This window comes from Varanus komodoensis, unplaced genomic scaffold (assembly GCF_004798865.1).
Source record: "Varanus komodoensis strain SLA01 unplaced genomic scaffold, ASM479886v1 scaffold5, whole genome shotgun sequence".
NCBI lineage: Eukaryota > Metazoa > Chordata > Lepidosauria > Squamata > Varanidae > Varanus > Varanus komodoensis.
The window spans coordinates 271,110-287,162 of NW_025336087.1; the positions used below are offsets into that span (position 1 = coordinate 271,110).

General features: G+C 45.4%; 1 protein-coding gene across 2 annotated transcripts in view; it reads right to left on the reverse strand.

Moving 5' to 3' along the window:
• PLCXD3 (phosphatidylinositol specific phospholipase C X domain containing 3) overlaps positions 1-15,501 on the reverse strand; it is a 139,285-nt gene extending 123,784 nt beyond the window's left edge. For both annotated transcript variants that reach the window (XM_044446600.1, XM_044446599.1), the window contains exon 1: positions 15,246-15,501. In XM_044446600.1, coding sequence (XP_044302535.1) covers positions 15,246-15,348 — 103 coding nt within the window. In that variant the 5' untranslated portion in view covers positions 15,349-15,501. The remainder of the gene's footprint in view (positions 1-15,245) is intronic.
• Between the last annotated feature and the right edge of the window lie 552 nt (positions 15,502-16,053).

Here is a 16,053-nt window from a genome sequence, read left to right on the forward strand (position 1 = left end):
ATAAATGAGCAAAAACAAAATAAAGCAATAGAACTCAAAAACACTTCAGAATTTCTATACTTCAGTAATTCTTCAACAGTTCAAAACAGTAGAAAGTGAAAGACAGCACATGTAAGATTTAGAATTGGGATCTTAAGTGAATGTGTTGCTCAGCGATGCTGACAAGGGCATGCAGTGCTTCTACTGAGCTACAGCTTTTGGGTCCACTTGGCTTCAGTCCTTGCCTGCAATACTGCAAGTCTCTACTCTGTTGCCTTCCAGGTACCAGCTGTACAAACAGAAGTTCTACATCATTTTGGATTCTGTGGAGACCTGGCAACTGCATGTACATGAAAGAAAGTTATAATTATTTTGCACCACTTAAGTTGAAATTACTCCTCCAACACACAAAAGAATACACACTGCCAGTTAATGGAATATGTTAAATCACAGCTAGGAATTTTGGAGGGCAACAAGTTACATGCATTAAAATGCTGCTCTGAAGATCTGTTCTTTTAAAAAAAATCACATAAGTAGTTCATAAGAAATCATGTACATATGAGAGCAAAACAAATAAACTTTGGGACAAAAACACCTGCTGTCCCTGCGTTTGCTACTCCTTTCTAGGCTCAGCAATGGTCTTTGGGCAAGACAAAGGACTTTTGCACCTTGTCCTTGGTCTTTAGTGCTTTTGATCTAATGAGAACAGTTTGGAGGAGGAGGGAAGGAGGCTGAAGGAGGGTCAGGGTTACTTATTTTTGTATATGCTGCCCTATTCCCATAGGCTCTGAGTGATTTACAAGGGGTTAAAGCCAACAATAATTCAAATTTAGACTAAAAACAAGCCAAAAACTAATCTGGGAAGACCTGTTGGAAGAGATGCATCTTTAACTCCCTCCAGAAAGCAGCATTCTGGGATATCTGATTCATCTGTCCCAGCCGGCCATTCTGCAGCTTAGGGGCAACCACTGAGAAAGTCTTCTGGATAGTTGAGATTACTCTTGCAGAAGCAGATTTAAGAAGATTATCCCTAGAGGCCCTTAGTGGGCAAGGAGAAATATATGTGCAAAACACACTCCTAAAAGTATGTTGGACCCAAGCCATAAAGGGCTTTATGGTAATTATCAACACCTTGTACTGCATCCAGGAACATACTGGCAAACGGTGCAGAGACTTTAATATTGGTGATATGTCATCTCTCCATGATGTCCCAGAGACTGACCTGGCTGCCATATTTTGTGCTAGTTGCACTTTCTGGAGTAGGCACAAGGGTGGTCTTGTGAAGAGCACGGAAATCATTTGTATCCTATCTGGTCTCCTCCCTCCCTGCCTGCTGAAAAAGCTGCCTTTCCTCCTCCTTGGGTACCTTTTGGATCCCTGGGGGCAACCAACAAAGATCTTTCCACACTGGCTGCCAGGGGCTGAGGGAGGGAGTGTCTCCACAGCTTCCCTCCCAAGATTGGAGCCTTGTTCCATACCATTTCAGATTCTGCAGAGAGCTGGCAACTCCATGTACATGAAAGAAATTGCTATTAGTTTATACTACTTTAGATGGAATAATTTCCCTAGCTCCATCCTCAAAAGGACACTGAAATTTAAGGAAATGCCAGATAGTCTTTGCAAGGCATCCTTACCATCCTTCCAGAAATGTAACTGCCAAGGTACCTTTGGAAGAGGGAGTGATTGTCTAATGTGTTTATGCGTATAAGCTGGATGTGGCATTGCTTACTTTTCTCAGCTGGTATCAAAAAGGGTTTTATGCATTCAGGAAACACCCTGCACGGATAAAACAGTAATTTGTGATGTAGACACACTTTGGCAAATACCCAGCAGTTGGTCAGACAGGGGGTATCTAGGAACATACATAAACATATGCTGTCTGATGGAGAAGGTGAATTTTAATGCTTCCCATTATGTTTCTTAAGACATCTTCTCGAAATGCAATGTGGAAAATACCAGTAGGCAAGTATCATTTACCATATTTGACTCACACACTTTGAAAGGGTAGTATACGTGAGTCTTCCTGTCAATCTGGTGGAGTGGGTAAGTTAAGGGAGGCTAAGAGAAAGAGGCAGGTTGTGCCCAAATGTAATATGAAACTATGGTTTTGCATGATGTCCATGAGCCACAGCTCATATGCTTCCCCGCTCCTCTCTCCTTCAGTGTGGCCATCGGAAGCTTTCACTTCTGTTTTCAACAGACTGCAATTTAGCATGACCAAGACAAACACTGTGGTTAGTTTTTTGGTTGATTTGATTCATATCCCTTTATTTCTTCCAGAAAGAAGTGGCCCTCTAGGTGGCTTGCAATCATAAATAAAACATGAATCAGACAATAGTAAAACAATGCATTAAAACACCATAAAAACAGAATGGTACCATGTATCCAACACAACAAATCCATTTACACACCAAAGGTCTGCTTGAATAAAGAGACTGTTGCTTGCTGGTGGAAGGACAGGCTGTGGACCTAGCCAACCTCAGCAGGAACCTCCACAGCCTGGCAGCAGCCACTGAGAAGTCTTGACTATGATTTCCTGAAAAGAGGCCAACTTCAAATTGTGGTTTATGAATCTGGCTTGTTTCAATAAACCATGTTTAGTTTAATCACAATTTTGCATTTCAACATAAGGTTAAACTGCAATTAATTGAAAATGGAAATGAATGCTTCTGTTCCCTCCCCAAAGCCACACAGGGGAGGGAAGAGGGAATGCTTAGATTGTACTCGTTTGTGTTATTCCTATTATTGTTATTGTTAATGAGATTGCTTCTCTATACCACCCGTACCCAAAGTTCTCTGGGCAGTTCACCATATTTTAAGTCACCCATCCAGATTTCAAACAAGCCCTACCCAGCTTAGCTTCCAAGATTAGGTAGGCTCAGGCACTTCAGCCTATATGGAAGCAGTTGCATCAAAGGAAGCAGGAGGGGAAGAATACCTCCAGTAACCTTCTGAACTCCCTGAAACTCTATTCCAGAGGAATGGCAAACCTTCTGGAGAAGATTTTCAGTCAGCACAAAGGAATGAAGGAGGGGAGAAGAGAGGGAGAAATTCACATTGCACAAGAAGACTTCTGCTAGCACAACATAGGATTGCTTCTGAGAGCACAACGTTCATCCATGAATGGTTAAAACACTCTAGCACTGCATCCAAACAATGCCCAGGACATGTTGCAAACTTCATGGCATCCCGGGAATTGATGACTGTGTTTCCTGTGTCCAAATAACATACTTTGTTCATTTTAACCACAATGGCTCTCCGGGATGGTCATGGAATATTTGATAGGCACAATGGAAGCTATTATCAAGATAAAATGGAGGGAGGGGAAGAGCCTCCAAGGAAAATCCATGTGCAAGTCAACTGTGAAACTCTCGATGATTGTGTATAAACTACTTTCCATTCCTGCCCACACAAAAAGAGGACAAAGAATTTCAGCAATATTTAAACAGCCAAGTAGCATAAATTTTACATGCTTCAATAGCCCCATAAATGGTTAAACAGATGTTCTTAAAACTTTCCAAGAATTTTTTGATCTTGGCCAAATATAAGTCTTTGAAATGTCAGCCTATAAGATAATATACACCAGCAATTTGAAGATATCAGAAGAAAGGCTAGAATTAGAATTGCAAGAGAGAAAGTGACAACTCTTACTGTATGCTAGGATCTATATAGAGAAACATATTCTAATATATATTAATATCCTGGTGAATGAGCCAACAAATAACAGAACTTGAAATATGGGATGTGCATAAATTATCCTTTGGCCTCCCAACATTGTGTGGGAGGCCACAGGACTCTTCAGAGTTCCAGCTCTGAGTCTGTGTGATCTTGGAGCAGGAATTTGAAGGCTGAACCCCCACCGTGCACCCCCTCAGAGCCACTACAAAAACAAAAACAAACCTGAACAGGCTGCCCTCCCCTTGAAGTCACACCTGGGCCTTGGAGGGGGAATGGGGAGGGTGTCCCCAGGACCAAGGAAGGAGGAGGCTGGGACCGCAGCATTACACCAGCTCCAATCAGTTCTCAACCCTCATTCTTTCCCCAGCACTAAATCTAGATGGCCAAAAGAAGTGTAGAGAAAATGCTTCACTTCTGCCACTGGAAGCTCAAGTCTCTGAGTTCAGCGGCTTGTGGAAGCTTACATAAATCTGTGACAGGATTGTGCCAGTTGAGATTTTAGGCTGTTAAATGGTACAAGGTTAAGATAAGTAAATAAACATGAACAGTTGAATTCACTATTAGTCTACACAGAGAGGTGAACCCCAATGGAATGGAATGGGTAAGTGAATCTAGTCATATAATAGGGTATAAGCAGGTAATTATAATAATAATCAAGCTATATTACAGATTAGGTTTAAGACTGCAAGCTGTAACTCAACTGCAGTTCTCTTATTTGAGAGGTAGAGTGGAAGAGTGGTGAGAGTGCTGGACTGAGACTCAGGAGAGCTGGGTTCTAGTCCTCACTTGGCCATGAAGCTCATTAGGTGACTTTGGGCCAGTCACCGACTCAGTATAATGTGAATGATCACAGGATGGTGAGGATACCATGGAGAGGAGGAGAATTACGTAAGCCATCTTGGGCTCCTTGCAGGAAAAAATGCAGAATATAAATATAATAAATAAAAGAACAGCATGCGAGTGAGCCCCATTAAGCACACTGGTTTGCTACAACTGAACAGCAATACCTGCAGGAAGCAGTTTTATGAGAATCTAGGTTTGGTCTTGCAGCTTTTAGAGTGTCCAAGTTTCCTCCACTGTACTTATTGAGGTCAATCAGTCATTATCAACACATAATTCATGTGTAAAAATATTTATTATTGGTGAACAAATATGATCACAGAGACTAAAGCAGGAATGGCACGGGAATCACGAATGTCCTGTTCAGACACAGGAATGAATTGTTGCTTTAGCTTCTAAATCTGAAGTTTCAATAGATCACTGGTATCATCTTATTCAACAAAAACTTTTCTTTCATGTTTACTGAACGTCACAACTTTTCTTTGATACAGATGTGTTTAGGTTGCACCTGCTGAAGGTGTAATAGTGTGAATGCTTCTTTTAATCACCTGTTTTGGCAATGTCCAATTGTTGCCTCTTTTTGGGAGGAGATTATAAGAAAGACAAATATTGTATTGGTACACTCTGATATTTACTATTGTACATATTCTTTTAAGTTCTCCACCTGCTTTCTGGAAGTACATAGAATCGTAGAATAATACAGTTGGAAGGGATTTATAAGGCCGCTGAGTCCAACTCACTGCTCAGTGCAAGACTCCTAGTTAACGCATCTCAGACAAATGGCTGTCCAGCTGCATCTTGAATGCCTCCAGTGTGGGAAAGCCCACAGCCTCCCTAGGTAATTGGCTCCATTGCCATGCTGCTCCAACAGTCAGGAATTTCTTCCCAATATCTTGCCAAGTCTGGCTTCCCGTAACCTGAGCCTGTTATTCTGTGTCCTGCACTCTGCGATGATTGAGAAGAGATCCTGGCCTTCCTCTTTGTGACAGCCTTTCAAGTGCTTGCAGACTGCTATCATATCTCCCATCCATATTCTCTTCTCGAGGCTAAACATGCCCAGTTCTTTCAGTCTCCTCTCACAGGGTTGTGTTTCCAGTCCCCCGATCATCCTTGTTTCCCTCCTCACAATCCTTGTCTGCACCTTTTCTAAACTGTGGCACCCAGAACTGGACACAGTACTCCAGATAAGGACTACCCAGTGCTGAGTAAAGAGGAAGTAGTACTCCATGGGATTTGGAAATGATACTTCTGTTAATGCAGCCTAAAATAGCATTTGCCCTTTTTGCAGCTATATTACATTACTGACTCATATTCAAGTTGTGATCTACAACAATTCCAAGATCCTTCTCACTTGCAGTATTGTTGAGCCAAGTATTCCTCATCTTGTTACAATGCATTTGGTTTCTTTTTCCAAGGCGCAGAACTTGGCATCTGTCCCTACTGAACGTCATTCGATTGTTTTCAGTCCAGCACTCCTAAGTTAAGATCAATGTCAATGGATATTCCACACCCTTTTGACATCTAGTTTTACCACACTGGAAAAATGAATATTTATCTACTATCATGCAATGGATAGAGGACCTGATGACACCCTGAACATTTGAATGGATGGCATATAGGTACCACTCTCAATGTGATCTGCTTTTGTTGAATTTTACATATAGTCAAAACATTCAAACCCTTATATAGATTTGAGTATATATGTGTGCATTTGTCTGTTTTTCTTTTTTCTTTTGTTTAGTATTTTGTTTTGTTGAAACTTATTTTAAAAAAATTATACACCCACAGTGGGTTGGAACCACCCTTTGTCCTGCTCCAAGTCGATCTACTGAAATCAATGGAGATAAGTCAGCCAAGTCTCCTTGCAGTCCCAGCGTTTTCCATGAGTCTACTCTAGGCTTCACTAAGACTGGATGTAACAACTGACTTCTTGGTAAACATGGACAGAAATGCATGGTTAGACTTGTGATATGAACATATAAAAGCTTAGAGCATACCAATGCCTGCACAAGCTCAACATCATCCACTATGTGTGAAGATAAGCACCTCTCTGAAGTTCCTTATTAAATTTAAATGCATCAGATATTACCCTTTCATTGTATCCATTGCCGGAGAAAAGTTACACTTAGGGCCATCACACAGTGCAGCAGAGCACCTGCTTCACATGTCCCAGGTCTGCTTCCCAGCATCTCCAGGTGCAGCTAGGAAAGAGCCGTGCCTGAAAATTCAGACAGCTGCTGTCTGTTCATGTCCGTAATTCAAGGCTAGATGTATCCTGGTTGTTGCAGAACATCCCCCACCCACAGGAAGGCAGCCACAGGTCGGCTTTCATCTAGGTGAAAGCTACCTCCATCTGTCCCTCTCCTCTTTGCTATCTTGACTTCAGCATCTGCCAGGGCTGGCTCTGACATCAGGCAGAGGGAGGCTAATGCTTCAGGTGGCAGATTCTAGGAAGCAGCAGAGGTAACCCTCCAGACATCCTGCTTTCCTAGGAGGACAAAGCCGTGTGTACCTCCCAACCTGTCCTGTATCACTTCAACTAGCCTGCTTCCCTCAGGTGTGATGGGGGTTTCTACCTGGTGGCCAAGATTAAAGTAAGGTTCAAGTGCCAGGTTCTAGTTGGTTTCTATACCTGGAGTGGAAGGGTGCCCCACCTTTTCTTTTGCCTCAGGCATCAAAATACCTTTGGTCAGATGTGGGATCTGCCTCCTTAACCACTTCTCTTCTTTCTACATCCTGCTTCCACCCCCATAATGGACCATTTGGCTCTGACCTTGGCAAGCAGCTGAGTCTTGTCTTGGATTAAGCCCCAGTGCAGATGTCATCATCTTTGGCCTCACTGGATCCAGATGACAGAGGTTATTGTTCAAATGACGAGTGTCAGGCTGACGTCTGATTTATTAACTATAATACTGAACCCTCCGGAAGAGGATTATGAAGGGCAATCAAATTATTGTGATTGCAAAAACTCTCAGGAGCTGCAAAGCTACTCTGTTCTCACTCAGCACTTGAAATCTATATCAATTGAGTGGATAATTAAGGTACTGGACATCACTGAAATGGATCCATTAATGGATAATGGGTGCAGGAGAAATGGACACAAGGCGGTGTCAGGTGACTTTGGTGAGAAATTACTCAATTCATTTCATATCCGAATAATCAGGTTAACAACTTGCAATGCAACCCTGTGACACATAGACAGCATCCAGAGGGCTACAGGATTTTCCAGAGCCCCAGCCATGATGTTGGGAAAACCTACGACAGCAGGGCTGAGATTCCAGGCTTCGAGAACATTCCGCTCATGCAGCCAGCCTGGAAAAGCCATGCTAGTTACTTCTCTGAGATGCTAAGAGCAACCCCAAAGTGTGGCTCTAGGGGCAGAGAAAAGCAGAGCAGGGAGAGACGGGCTTAGCCAAGACGCAAGGCCTCTTGTGGGGCACCTCTGCATCCTTCACATCTGCTCCAGGGTGCAAACAGGTGGCCTCCACGGTCCTCTCACCATGCATGCAACACCCGTGTTCCTCTGAATCCAGACAAGTGCAAGCATAGCCGCAGGACTGCACCCTCCAAGTGGGAATGGAATGTGTTTAAAAGCTATGTGTTGGCATGATCAAAGAGCTAGGTCTGCAGAGAGCAGGCTAGTCCCTTGCACATGGTTTGGTGGGAGCCATCGCCATCAGATTCTGTACAGGAGGAGTAGCGGAGGGGTGGGGTGGGGTGGGGTGATGCCTTGGAAGCTCCTTTTACTGGGCCTGGTGAAGTTTTTCAGGCCAGGAGTGAGAGTCCACCTACTTGGAGGGGAGGAAGGGTTCCCAGGAGGGAAGGGGCAGCATAGGTGAGACCCGGACCTTGACCCAGGGAGGGGGCATGGGGAGAAACGAGGCATTTCCCTCTTCATGGAGCCTTGTTCTCAGGCAGCAAGAGCCATCCTGAGGGTCAGAAGCATGACTGAAAGCGAGGGACAGAGGGGAAGTTTCCGGTTTGGGTTCAACTTTTTACATGGCCAGAGGCTTCTCTTTTCCTCTTTGGTACAAGGCTATTTAGAGCTCAGTTATCTACGGAGCCTCAATAAAAATGGCATTTTCAAAGGATAGTTTTGAGTTTTGGAACAAGAATGAAGGACTGTTTTTCAGTCCTCAGGCTGAAAGAGTTTCTTCTTCCTGGGACTAGATGGACACAGAATATTTAAATCAAGGGCTGAAGAATACAGCAGCCACAGTACAGACAAACAGTACAGAAAGTTAACTCAAGGATGAATCTCAGTTCTGATTCCAAAGTAATCAATTTTGGAGCATCAGAACCTGGGTTCATTGTACATCTGGGAATTATGATGCAGATCTGAAGGATGGACTAGCTAATTAGGCGTTTCAGCATCAACACTAATTTGATCTCTCCCACCCCACTGGCAAGCCCAAATCTAACACAAGCTATCTGTGTTTTTTGGAACTCAAGCACCAAGAGCATCCATTCTTTCAACCCCAAGCACAAAGAATAAGAACCACAGTGAATGATTAGGAACTGTTTGTATTTTATTACTCCCTAGAATGTCTTCAGTATAGAATCAGTCAAGACAAATACATAAAAAAACTGAAGATAACTTCACCCATGAATATTTTGCCCCCTTGTAACAACAGGTGCAGATAATGTTTACATCCTCAATACAATTCTTGCCACAGCAATGGTGCAACTGACCTCTTCCAGCTGGAAAAACAAATTTAATTCTGCCACTGGGCAGGTGCGATAAAACATTAATGAAGTTGATAAGAACAAGTTATTAAAAATGCTTGCTGGTGGGCTTGGGGAGAGGCACTTCCTTTCAAAGAGACGTTCCCAATTAAAGATCGGTCTCCTCACCGTCTCTGGCATTCACAAACTTTACAGAGTGGATTACCATTCTGCAAAAAGAAGCCATAATACTGAGAGAGGCAAACAAGTCGTGCCAAACCGCTACATTTTTTTCATTCTGACTGTAGGGAGGTTCAGGGGCACAGGCAAAGAGGCCTTTAAGAGCCCTGAGCAGCTCACACCACAGAAACCATACCAGCTGCCTCTTGAAGGGTGCAAATGCCCCAGAGAAGGGACAAAGGAGCTTGCTGCAGCAAGAAGGAGGCTGGGACTGGCTTTTTCTGCCCGTTCCTACTGGTGCTGTGCTGAAGCCTCCTTCCATCCCCATTCCTAGCACATTTTCCTGGCTGAAAAGGGGAGCCATGGAGGCCAGGCCATCAGGTCGTGTCCTTAAGGGCATAGTCCTAAGGATATGGAAAAAGAGAAAAGTCCTGAACTGCCAGCATTTTCCAGCCAGCCAGGATGTTCTCCTGACCCAACATGCCTCCCATTGCAGCCTGGGAGAACCAAACACAACATAAGCAGAAGAGGAGAATGTTATCTAGAAAAGCCTGTCCTTGTAATAAGAGTCTCGCTGCCCACAGTTGATTATTGCTGTTTGCGGAGCAGGGCTAGGGACATTTTGCCACCTGAAGTGGTCTGATCAACATGGATGATCCCCACTACCACCTGGCTGATCTTTTATGTCTGTGGCAGCCATTCAAGCTGGTTTCCAGACAGCAGAGCCAATGCCCAGGGATTTGGGGGTTGTAATCGAAAACTTAATTTACCGGTTCATCTGAAATATTTTTATGCTGCTCATCAGCCATAAAAAAAAGCTTCCAGAGCAGCTGTAATCAATTAAACATGACAGTCCCTGCCCACAGCTAACAAACTAAGAAGATATGACATACAAGGAAAACGACATGGGGAGGGCAGAGGGGGGAATAAGTCTTTCTGCTGGGCTAGGGGAATAGCCCTGTTTCTCCTTCTCAGCTCCCTCCATACAGCCTGCTGGGATGACCGCTGGCGATAACAAAGGAGAACAAAGCGATAAAGCGATAACACAAAGCGATAAAAGGCGTTAGAACATTTGCCATTGTAAGCTACTCTTTGAGTAAACTGCCTGCTGGGAGGGCTTTTATTCCATAAAAATATACACTCTTGAGGGAACGATCCTGCTCAGACTTTACCTGATGACTATCTAAATTGACCCAAGAAAACAAATGTAGGAGACAAATAGCAAATCTGTGGAATTAAAGTAGATTCCTCCTGCCCCGCCCCCCCAAAAGTAACACCATGGCTTAGCCGGAGCCCAGTTCTCCACCAAATTCTCGCAGCAGTCAGTGGAGTTAGTCCCAGAGAAGTGGGTATAAGATCGAAGCCTCAGTGTCCAAGCATAAAGAACAGGGCTTAAGGCTATACTTGAGTGCATGTTTGCACAGAAAAAAGTCCAGCATCCAACATTTTCCCAGCTAACATGACTGGCTGAGGCATACAGGGAGCTGGAGGACTTTTTTCTATCCAAACCTGCATACAATTGCCCATTAACTGAGTCAACATTGGTAAGCTTTAGTTGACCAGGACGTGGCCTGTGTGTTTTACTTGCTTGCCTAGGTGTGTTGAAACTCAGAGCATTTAAGTCAAGCCAAACTGTAATATTAGAAAGACAAATTATCAAGTTTGGCCAGGCTTAACAAAAAGGATATTTAGATTTGTGTACATTGACGTCCACAGCCATTTTGGACCTGAGGACACATTTGAAAAACTGCTGCGGATTCCTTCCCAAAATGCCTAATCGGTCAATTGGCAAGTATTTACCTGTCAAGTCTGTGGTTTCTAGGCTAAGTCTTATTAGACAAATTTTTAAAAAGGTTTTGTATCTACCGGACACTGCAATGTTTCTTTAATTCAGGTTTTCCTTATTTGGCTAATTGCTGGCAATGCAGCACTGCTAATGTTTCTTATATGTTTTGGAAATGTTCCGTAGTTGCTTCTTCTGGGAAGGGGTGATTGCACAGATAAATTGTGTGCTGGAACAGTATTGAATACTGATGAATGTAGACATTCTTTCTAATTTTTTACCTGCTTCATGAAAATTAAGGAATAGTCAGTGTAAAGAGATTATCCATGCCCTTTAAACAGCTAAAACAGATATTACAAAATTGGGAGAATAAACATCTCCTATAATGCACTGGAGTGAGGATCACACAACACTTTTGATATAAGAACAGGTATCCTATAGACACCAACTTCAAATGGATACTTACTTGGTATTTGGTCCGCTTTTGTTGAAGTCTATGTATAATTGATACATATATATTGATCGATATAGATGTATACAAATACATGTGCATATGTTTAAAAAGACAGAAAAAAGGAAAATAATTAAAAGTTTCATGAATGCCATGTTGGGGTGCCTTCTGGGGGTGCTACTGAAAGTAGTCAGGGGTGTCCTCCTGGGTCCCAGCTATGCACGTTTACCCAGATGTAAACAGTTCCATGTTTCATATCAGGGCAGCCAGAAGCAAACTGCATATTATTCCTGTAGTTATGACAGTGCTATGATTTGGAGGAATTTAAAAAAATGTGAAACCCTACATGCTTAGAGAATTTCTTGCAAGAGTTGCTCTTGCATCTCGGGAATGTAGAAGCGGTTGCAATAAAGCGTGGCACGATGGGGGTGCTCTGCAGGGAGGGGTGCAAGTCTTCAAAACAGAGCTCAGCACATACGTGGCCATCGAAAGGGAAGGCTCCAAAAGACCTTTGGGTCCAGGGTCTAAAATGACCTTGCTGCACTGCTGGGGTTAGTGAGGAATTTTTCTCGTGGCTCTAGAGGGCAATGCTGGGCTCAGACCTGGGACTTTTACTTGCGTGTACAGCACGTGCCTTTCCACTGGGCTGTGAAATGTCCTGCTCTGCTCGGTATGCCGTCCATCTGCAAAGACAGCCATCATCTGTTATTGGAAGTGCCGCTGGCCTGTCCCCAGCAATGTTGGCCTCTGTCTTTCAGGGGCTCCGTGAGAGCGTTTCCGACCTCAGGCATCGCTACCCGCTTCCCAGGGCTGATTCGTCCAGTGCTTAAAGCAGGGATCTGAGAGCTACCCCCGTGCCTGAGGGGGTGTGGGGGAGACAACGTTAACTGTGTGTTTTTGTTTTTACATTTAACTAGCTGAATAAACACATCTCCAATCAGCATCCCTTCCTGTGTCAGAGCAATTAACCTATTTGCATGCATTAGATTTCAATTAGCATATATTAGATTTCAATTAGCAATTAGCAGAGAATCCATTCCTTTGCATGGCAGGGTACAGCATATTTTTTTCTCGGATTTCTTCCCTACCCCTTCAAATTATTATTGGAGGCAAGCTCTTTTTAAAGCAGGTAGCTATTCAGAGAACATATTAGAATTCGTTTATTCCAGGAAGCCACCTAATTTTACCTTTGTTCTACCTCCTGCTGGTATCCAGCTTTATACACTAGCAATTGCAAGGCAAATAAATATAAACATAAATATCATCATTGGTTTCTACTACAATCATGCTAAGGTTTCCTTAATTTTTGCAAATTTTGATATTTATATTTTATCCATATTTAGCAGGCATCATTTATTTCAAAAATCCTTCCATAATTTAAGGTCATGTCCTTTATTCCAGGTCAAACAGAGCACAATAGTGTTCCGTATATTACACACACACACACACACACACACCCCAGATCCTTTGCATATCCATTTCTTTCCCCAGTAGAACCAGAATGATTGTGCATTTGGCATTTTGGTTTGGCAGCACAGACCCTGCATGCAGGGCATTTTGACACTAAGGCTTAAAGTGTTTCTTGCTTTGATCCATTTGCAAAGCAAACAGAAAATCTATATCAGTCTGAATGCTCATTTGCCGTATCTCCTATGCCAGGCTTCCCCAGAGAGGTGCCCTCCAAATTTGTCACTGTAATTCCCATCGTCCCCATAGTATTTGGGAGCTATAATCCAACCACTCTTGGAAGAAGGCTTCCGTGCCTTCTTAGAAGGGGAAGGCTATTCTAAAATCATCCACATATTCATATAACGAATACAAGGTAACAAACCCCCACGTGTGAGAACAATATTGGTAGTCAAGAAATGAAAATAATGGAACTGTCTTTAAAAGCAAGCAAGCAAGCAAACAAAAGGCTTAATTATTAGGATGAATAACCTGAAATAAATATTTTGCTTTTCAAGGTGCAGACACTTTTTCTGAAGCTGTGTGGAGGGCAGGGTAACAGAGGTCTCTAATGCATGCCATACGAGGGGCAACACTGGTATTCTTCCCCATCAGCCAAGGATGACAGAGGTGTATACAAGTTCTCCTCACAACAACCCTGTAAGGCAGGAATGGGGAAGCTGCGACCCACCCAACGTTGGTGAGCTCCAGCTTCCATGAGCCCGAGCCAGCATGGGAAAGGTCTTGAATGATGGGAGTTGTCACACGAAAACACCTGGGGGGCAGCAGGTGCCTCACCCTGGCTATGCACGCCACTGCTCCCCGGTGAACAATGCAGACACCCCCATTCCAAACTCAGCACTTCTCTCCATACATCACATTGGTTCAGGGGTCGGGAGGTGTGTGAAAAGTTTCACTGTGGCAGCCGTTTTGGGGCAGACTTTGAAGAGTAGGTGAGTTTTTCCCTTCGTGGAGTAAGGCTCTCAAACATGTCATGTCAAGATCACGTCTCCCCCAGCAACCTCCCTCACCCCCATGTGTGGACAACTCCGAGCATTTCTGACGTCTGGCCAAGCTTGTTGGGACTGATAGGAGTGGAAGTCCAAAACCTTTGCAGGACATCCAGGTAGAGAAGGCTGGCCAAGAGCATCGACCCCAGAAGACCTTCTCTGCCTGCTCCACACAGGCGTCTTCTTTTGTGAAATGGGTCTCACTTCCACTTGAGTTGCTTGTTCCTTATCCCTCTTCCCATACACACCTACAGAGGCTGGTTCATACATGCACATCCATCTTGGGAACAGTGCCATATCAAGAAATTGTGTGGATGGGAACCACAGCAATACACCCAACTGAGCCAGAGCGCGATTTCTCCGCACCTCACCTTGCCTCACCTCACCTCACCTGAAATGCCAGGAACCTTCCCACCTGCCATGGTTGGAGCCAAACCGAGACACAATCGTGACTGTCTGGAAGGCTTCAACATAAAAATGCCCCAATCCTGTAGAGAGCACAAGGGTTGGTGGGAGAAGCGGTCGTGTGTGCCTGCCTGCAGGGAGCGTGTTTCCAATTTTAACACCAATAGGCTCAAGGCTGCCAAACGTCTAACTTGGCTGCCTAAACTGCCAGTCCCTGAGGTCTGATAAATGCATGCATGTGTGAACCAAGCCAGAAGGATACTTTGCATGGGACCCGCCAAGGTGCAGTGGATTCTCTCTGCTGGTCGCGCTAAATGAAAGCAGACCGTTTTAGGGAACAGAGGGAGAGGAGACACAGACGTGCTTCCATGGTCCTGAACTTTCTTCTCGGCTGTCCTCTGAGGAGAATACTAACAACCTGGGATCGCCATGGGGCGGATGGAGATTATCCACAGCCGTCCACTGCGAGTCCCAAAAATCTCCCAGCCACCCAAGGCAAGGATTTGTTCAGATACCTCCCCCACCGCCGCCACCACCACCCTTCTCTCATGCACAGGGGGGAAAAGTGATGCTCCCCAGGTCTCCACCACACACATAAGCTAAACCCCAGAATGAGGACTGCCACCTAGCAGGTGACGCAACTAAGAGCTCTCCGAGCAATGTCACCTTTGCACGGGTGGAAACAAAGCCTGGGAGCGGGTGTTGGAGGAAAGCCGCTGGCGATCACAACGTCGAAAAAAGAAAAGAACTAGAGCAGAGCGAAGAATCCCCAGTGCCAGCCCTCGCTTTGGGATCCCTAACCGCCTACCTGGGATCGCCAGGTTCGACAGGGGCACGTTATGGATGCCTTCCGGCAAAGTTGCCATCCAGTCGGCGAATTTCAGCTCCGTCTTGCCCTGCGATGAAGCCATGCTTGCTGCTGGAAAGCGCGGGGCAAGGAACGCTGCTGGCTGCTGCCGTCTCTCCTTGCTCGGCTCAGCTGGGAGCGGCAGCTCCCTCCTCCTCCTCCTCTTCTCCTCCTCCTCTTCCCTGGAGCCTTGAATCGCAGCCGGTTTGCGCCTCTCCAGCCCTCGCCTTGCGAGAGAGTTTACACGCCGCGCCGCGCCACACCCACTGGCTGATGGCGTAGGCACATGCTAATTCGACTTCGCCTGCCAACGGCTCCAGGCCGCTTCCGGAGCCCGCTTCGCCCCGGGGCCGGCGAGCCGCGCGCGGCAGCAGCAGCAGCAGCAGGAGCGGCACCGGCGGCGTCGCCTCGGCTCTGGCCGCCCGTCGCGAAGCTCCGCCGCGTGCCGCAGGATGCTCGGCGCGGCCGCGGCCAGGGTGCTTCCGTGGAAGGCAGGGGAAAGGCTCGGGCAGCCCACGGCCACGAGCAAGCTCTCCTCCCTCTCCTCTTCCTCGGCTCTTCAAGGAGACTGGGGAAGAGGGGAAGGGAAAGGGGCAGGCGAGCGTCTCCTGGGACCGCCCCTCTGCCCCCTTGGGGTGGGCAAGCAGGATGAAGCAGCACCGCTTCCTGCCTCTTCATTCTTGCTCAGGGCAGATTGGGCCTACAGGGATCCCTGGAGCCGCTTGCCGCATCCAGGTGCCCACTAGACCTGTCGGACTGCAATTCCCAA